The sequence below is a fragment of the Plectropomus leopardus genome, chromosome 16 (assembly GCF_026936395.1).
Source record: "Plectropomus leopardus strain MGB_pleo_1.0 chromosome 16, ASM2693639v1, whole genome shotgun sequence".
NCBI lineage: Eukaryota > Metazoa > Chordata > Actinopteri > Perciformes > Serranidae > Plectropomus > Plectropomus leopardus.
The window spans coordinates 595,001-602,500 of NC_142191.1; the positions used below are offsets into that span (position 1 = coordinate 595,001).

Below are 7,500 nucleotides of genomic sequence, written 5' to 3' on the forward strand. Positions count from 1 at the left end.
TGTGTCTGTGTGTCTGTGTGTCTGTCTGTCTGTGTGTCTGTCTGTCTGTCTGTCTGTGTGTCTGTGTGTCTGTCTGTCTGTCTGTGTGTCTGTGTGTCTGTGTGTCTGTGTGTCTGTGTGTCTGTGTGTCTGTCTGTCTGTCTGTGTGTCTGTGTGTCTGTCTGTCTGTCTGTGTGTCTGTGTGTCTGTCTGTCTGTCTGTCTGTCTGTGTGTCTGTGTGTCTGTGTGTCTGTCTGTCTGTCTGTGTGTCTGTGTGTCTGTGTGTCTGTCTGTCTGTCTGTGTGTCTGTGTGTCTGTGTGTCTGTGTGTCTGTGTGTCTGTCTGTCTGTGTGTCTGAGACAGTGGACGGTGGACGGTGGACGGTGGACGGACCCCTTTGACGCCCCTCAGGTCCCCCTTCAGCAGGCTGTCCAGAGGAAACGTGATGATGTTGTTCATGTTCTGCAGCTGCAAACAGGAAGTGCTGTTAGAGCCACATCACGCACACTTCCTGTCCCAGTTTAATAAAAACTGAACTAAAGCGTTTGCGGCGGGAACTCGCTCCCTCACCAGGTTCTTGAAGAGCGCCGTCAGCTCTTTGGTGAAAACGGCGAACTTGAGGAAGGCGGAGCCGACCTCGGCGTCCTCCCTGCAGACGCAGTTATCGCCGAACTTCTCCACGGACTGAATGTACTGCTCCTCGTTCTCCACGTGAGCTGAAACACACCAGAAACCCAAAATCACGTCAACTCTCCACGAAACCGCCACCGCCGGAAACCCTCCGACTGACGCGACGAGCCGCAACGTCGCCCACGAACCTCTGTTAATATTTCATCAGATTTTAGTCAAAAGTCTGAAGTTTGTCTCCGAAATGATTTTAGTCTTTAAATGAGTTTTATAATAAAACTATTAAGAGTCTTCAGATCCTAATGAATTAAATCATTATTAAACAATCCATTATAACACAAAACATTTATTATAACTACAATAATAACTGATAAACATTTATGCACCACTTAATGATTCAGCCTTTTTATTTCATTTGATCTCATTTAGTCTTTTTCATATGAAACAGAATTTTTCACGTTTAACTTTTGAACTGTTTCGTGTTTGTAATGTGTTTGCTGACTTCATTCTTCCATTTGTAAAAAGCATTTTGTAATTTTGATTAAAAAAGAACTTGGCCTTTATAAATATGTGTATTATTATTATTATTGTTGTTGTTTTATTATTGTTGTTGTTGTTTTTATTCTTGTTGTTTTTATTCTTGTTGTTGTTTTTATTATTGTTGTTGTTTTTATTGTTGTTGTTGTTTTTATTCTTGTTGTTGTTTTTATTATTGTTGTTTTTATTCTTGTTGTTGTTTTTATTCTTGTTGTTGTTTTTATTCTTGTTGTTTTTATTGTTGTTGTTTTTATTATTGTTGTTTTTATTCTTGTTGTTTTTATTGTTGTTGTTGTTGTTGTTGTTGTTGCTCTTCTCTGATTGATAGAAAAGCCCTTTTATTGATCATACATATAGAAATATTAGAAGCAAACACAGACGTTGTTAAGCCAATAATTTAACCGTCAGAGTCTCGAGTGTATTTGTGTCTGTCCTCTGTGAGACAGCAGATGGACGGAGACGTGCTGGAGGCGGGCGTCTCGCCCTCGGCATGCTGGGACAGGACGTGAGTATGAGAGGAATGTGAGGAGAGACTCCGCCCGTCTGAACACGCAGCTCCGAAAAACTCAGAGCGCTTCGCCACCAACACTGCAGCTCCAGGACCATTCAAGGACTGTTCCAGGACCGTTCAAGGACCGTTTCAGGACCATTCCAGGACATTTTCAGTGACCTGATGACCTGCACTTAAGTTGAAGTGTGAAGACTTTTTTTAAACTAACCAAAGTTTCGTTTCAGCAGCGTAACAAACCGTGAACTATCTCTCAGGCACAAAATATTTCATTTTCAAACATCAGTCATACTGTTATTATATATGTATATATATACAGTTGTATGAAAAAGTTTGGGCACCCCTGACAATTTCCATCATTTTCATTTATAAATCATGGGTGTTTGTATCAGCAACTTCATTTTGATCTATCAAATAACTGATGGACACAGTAATATTTCAGTGGTGAAATCAGGTTTATTGGATTAACAGTAAATGTGCAATATGAATCAAAACAAAATTAGACACGTGCATAAATTTGGGCACCCCAACAGAAAAATCCCATCAATATTTAGTTGAGCCCCCTTTTGAAAAAATAACAGCCACCAGATGCTTCCTATAGCCTGTAATAAGTGTCTGGATTCTAGATGAAGGTATTTTGGACCATTCTTCCTTACAAAACATCTCTAGTTCAGTCAGGTTCGATGGTTTCCGAGCATGGACAGCCCGCTTCAAATCATCCCACAGATTTTCAATGATATTCAAGTCTGGGGACTGGGATGGCCATTCAAGAGCATTGTATTTGTTCCTCTGCATGAATGCCTGAGAAGATTTTGAGCAGTGTTTTGGGTCGTTGTCTTGTTGAAATATCCAGCCCCGGCGTAACTTCAACTTTGTGACGGATTCTTGAACATTATTCTCAAGAATTTGCTGGTATTGAGTGGAATCCATGCGACCCTCAACTTTAACAAGATTCCCAGTACCAGCACTCGCCACACAGCCCCACAGCATGAGGGAACCTCCACCAAATTTTACTGTGGGTAACAAGTGTTTTTCTTGGAATGCTGTGTTCTTCTGCCGCCATCCATAACGGCGCTTGTTATGCCCAAATAACTCAATCTTTGTTTCATCACTCCACAGCACCTTATTCCAAAATGAAGCTGGCTTGTCCAAATGTGCTTCTGCATACCTCAAGCGACTCCGTTTGTGGCGTGTGCTCAGAAAAGGCTTCTTCCGCATCACTCTCCCGTACAGCTTTTCCTTGTGCAAAGTGCGCTGAATTGTTGAACGATGCACATCCACACCATCTGATGCAAGATGATCTTGAAGGTCTTTGGAGGTGGTCTGTGGGTTGTTTTTGACCATTCTCACCGTCCTTCGCCTTTGCCTCTCTGATATTTTTCGTGGCCTGCCACTTCTGGCCTTAACAAGAACTGTGCCTGTAGCCTTCCATTTCCTCACTATGTTCCTGACATCGGAAACTGACAGCTGAAATCTCTGAGATAGCTTTTTGTAGCCTTCCCCTAAATCATAATGCTCAGTAATCTTTGTTTTCAGGTCATTCGAGAGTTGTTTTGAAGCCCCCATGTCGCCACTCTTCAGAGGAGAGTCAAAGAGAAGAACACCATGAAATTGGCCACCTTAAATACCTTTTCTCATGATTGGATACACCTGTGTGTGGAGTTCAATGCTGAATGAGCTCATCAGACCAATTTTGTATTCCAATAAGTAGTTACAGGTATTCAAATCAGTGAAATGACAAGGGTGCCCAAATTTTGCACAGCCTATTTCTAACCTCTGATTTAATTACATACAATTGAATATCGCCACACTTAAAGTTTTTGTCTCAAAAACACCCCAGTACTCAGCTTTGATTAGGAAATGAATGGCATGCCACTTTGATCATTTCCTGTGAAGATAAAGTAAATTATTATGCAGCCTCAGAGGGGTGCCCAAACTTTTTCATACAACTGTATATATATATATATATATATACACACACACACACATACATATATATAATATATATATATATATATATATATATATATATATATATATATATATATATATATATATATATATATATATATATATATATATATATATATACACACACATATATATATAATATATATATATATATATATATATATAAAAATAATCGCTAAAAAAATAAAAAATTGTAAAACCTTTTTTTTCAAGAAATAGAAAATCGCCAAAGAATTTTACAGAAAAAAAGTTGGACTCACTCAGACCTGACGAGTTGATGGACTTCACCGACTTCTTGATCTTATAGAGGACTGACCTGTCCACGTCCAGAGCCTGAGGGAGGACAGACACAGTGAGGACTGCACAGAGACCAGAGGACACAGCTGAAGACAAACACAGCTGGATGGAATTGTAACTTTCTCAATCTTTATTTTAGCTTGCCTGCAGGATTGGAGGATGTAAAAGGAATATTTTTAAAATTTCTTTTTATAGAAAAACAAAATCACAAAATAGAAAAAGTATTTTTTTAAATCCCCAAAATTTTGAAAAACAAAAAAAACCTTAATGAGTTTAAGAAATTACTCGATATTTAAAAGAAAAAAATATTTAAAAATTTAAAAGAATACAAAAAATTGCCAAATTTATTAACGAAAAGGTGCTGTGCTGCAGGCGAAGCCCAAAGTGTCAAACTGATGATGATGAAGAAGATGTGAGGAAGAATTCAAACTTATCATCCAAGTTCAAACACAAAGACAGCAACGTCAAATATGGGAATCTGTCATAAAAAACACATTAATTCAAAGAAGATAAAGGAGACGACTGAAACTACAGCAGGAGAAACTACAGCAGGAGAAACTACAGCAGCAGAAACTACAGCAGCAGAAACTACAGCAGGAGAAACTACAGCAGCAGAAACTACAGCAGCAGAAACTACAGCAGGAGAAACTACAGCAGCAGAAACTACAGCAGGAGAAACTACAGCAGGAGAAACTACAGCATCAGAAACTACAGCAGCAGAAACTACAGCAGGAGAAACTACAGCAGCAGAAACTACAGCAGGAGAAACTACAGCAGGAGAAACTACAGCATCAGAAACTACAGCAGCAGAAACTACAGCAGGAGAAACTACAGCAGCAGAAACTACAGCAGGAGAAACTACAGCAGCAGAAACTACAGCAGGAGAAACTACAGCAGCAGAAACTACAGCAGGAGAAACTACAGCAGGAGAAACTACAGCAGCAGAAACTACAGCAGGAGAAACTACAGCAGGAGAAACTACAGCAGGAGTAACTACAGCAGCAGAAACTACAGCAGGAGAAACTACAGCAGCAGAAACTACAGCAGGAGAAACATGTTCACATCAGATGGTCCAACCTGACAGACCAGTTCACGACAGACCCCAGAATACACCCGTCTATACACACACACACACACACACACACACACACACACACACACACACACACACACACACACACACACACACACACACACACACACAGATGGGCACTCGTTTAACCGTTTGAGTGCCTGCAGGCGACGGCACAGACAGGAAACAGCAAACAGATCCAGTTTCACACTAAAACACGTTCGGCTCCTGCGAGGTTTCGTCCAATCACGTCGCAGCGTGTAAACAATCAGCTGATTTCATGAACAAGTTCGGTCGATTCACAAAACCTCAGAGGACGAGTCAGTACGCACTTCAGAGGACGCTACTGTCCCTGCAGCTACTCATCAGAGAGACGGGGCATATGAGACACTCACCTGAGGGCCCGCGGGCCAAATCTGGCCCCTGATAGGGCCCCCGTGGCCCCCCAAACATTTTCTAACCGACAATAAAAATACAGTGATTGACTCTGCGAGTTGTTTTTGTCCCTTTGTCTCCATAAGGTGTCCCCCCCAACAGAGGACACAGCTAAGACACTAATGTTGTAAAATACTAGAAACATCCTAAAATCCTCAAGTCCTTGAAATGTCCTTAAATCCTCAAAATCTCCTAAAATTAAATCTGAGAAAGGACCTAAATCTACAAAACGTCCTAAAACAGAGAAACGACCTGAAGTCCTAGAAACGTCCTAAAATCAAACACTCCGAGTTGTTATTGATCTCATGATATTTATTATCATTTCAAATGTGCAGTATGGTCACGGTTTGTCTTCAGAGAGACGAGCCGGGACACAACTGCAGCTCAGAGGAGCTTAACAACTGAACACAGAGGACATAAAGACAGAGGAGGACACGGAGACAGAGGAGGACATAAAGACAGAGACAGAATAAAAGAATGAGTGGAAAGACAATGAAGAGAAAGAAAGAGGACAGATCCATCAGAGACACTGTAATAGTCCTCAGAGGGAGAGACGGGCTGAGACAGGTCTTGTTTGGACTTGATCAGACGAATAATTTAAGTTTTAACCCCTTAGGGACTGTTTGTTATTAACCCTTTAGGGACTGTTTGTTATTAACCCTTTAGGGACTGTTTGTTATTAACCCTTTAGGGACTGTTTGTTATTAACCCTTTAGGGACTGTTTGTTATTAACCCTTTAGGGACTGTTTGTTATTAACCCTTTAGGGACTGTTTGGTGCATTTTAGGCACTTTTTCTTTTGCTAATTGTGGCTGTGTTCGTGCATGTGACAGAAAATTTCTGAAAATTTAATCAGAATTTTGTATACAAAATTATTAGAATTATAAATAAAATTTGCTCTTTCTTTTTTCTTTTTAATAACACAGCAGAAAAACACTGATGTCATCCAGGATTCAGAGGGTTAAAGCCGTCTGTCCCTCAGCTGAGACGACATTAAAGACACACGTCCCTCCTCAGTGACCCGTTCTGCAGCCCCTCCCCCCTCATAAATAACTAACAGTCCCTATCTTGAAGCACCTAGGGAGGCCAGCGCGGCGACTCGGAGCGCGCTCAGAACGCCGAGTCCAGTTAAAGTCCTGCTGAGGTGTTTACGTGACGGAGGAAATCCACTTCCTGTCACATGATCTGGGCGCGTCAGTCCGACCGTGAGAAACTCACTTCGGTCTGATTTCAGAGAGACGAACGCGTTTACAGGATTTTAAAAGTCCAGATTTAGTCAAAATAAAACAAACTTCATCTTTTTATAACCTTTTGGAAACAGACCAGGCAGGTTTCCATTAACCCTCAAATTGTGCAAACTGAAATTGCGAATACAAAACGCGCCTAATGGAAACATGTCGTCAATTTTGAAAAAACTCCCGTTGATCACAAAAAAAATGTATGCTCCCTGAGGTGGTATTTCAGGTGGTTGTAAAAAGCCATATCTCACAAAACTGCGATAGATTTTTTTTTTGGTCTTTTATATCACATATGATGTGTAACAGCGGGTGGCGATAGTGAGACTTTATGGTCTCCAACCGCCATTAAACCCAAAGAAGAAGAAAAACAAAGTCACATGACGTTCTACAAAACATGACTCAGGACGGACAAAGAGACTGAGATCTTCTTCACTCTGATACCAGACAAAGAAATGATTAGATATTGGATCGGCTTTACTGAGCGGCTGCAGTTGAAATAAAGCTGCTGATGTTTTGGACATCCATCGCCATGGTTACTGGGATGATGTCGCCAAAGGAGAAGTTGCATAACATCACTCAGTGAAAAAGCAGCTGTGTTTTCTCCACATTTAGAAAATATTGCTAAAGTTTAACTAAAGTCTGTGATGGAAACCTTCTGACTGTTGATTCACTTCAACAGTTCAGTTAAAACGTATTTTTAAAGGAGAATCAGCTGAAGCAGCTTCACGTGATTTGGATGGAAATTAGAAAATGTCTTTTGAAGAAGAGCAGAAAAACCTGCAGCCAGAAGCTCGAAGACTCGCAGAAATCTGCACAGAGAACATTCAACGAGTTCA

At 40.7% G+C, this 7,500-nt stretch overlaps 1 protein-coding gene across 2 annotated transcripts in view; it reads right to left on the minus strand.

Moving 5' to 3' along the window:
• asap2b (ArfGAP with SH3 domain, ankyrin repeat and PH domain 2b) overlaps positions 1 to 7,500 on the minus strand; it is a 32,608-nt gene that overhangs the window by 21,489 nt on the left and 3,619 nt on the right. For both annotated transcript variants that reach the window (XM_088089809.1, XM_088089810.1), the window contains exons 2-4: positions 3,883 to 3,955; positions 550 to 695; positions 373 to 447 (exon numbers count right to left, since the gene is read on the minus strand). In XM_088089809.1, the coding sequence (XP_087945935.1) occupies positions 373 to 447; positions 550 to 695; positions 3,883 to 3,955 (294 nt within the window). The remainder of the gene's footprint in view (positions 1 to 372; positions 448 to 549; positions 696 to 3,882; positions 3,956 to 7,500) is intronic.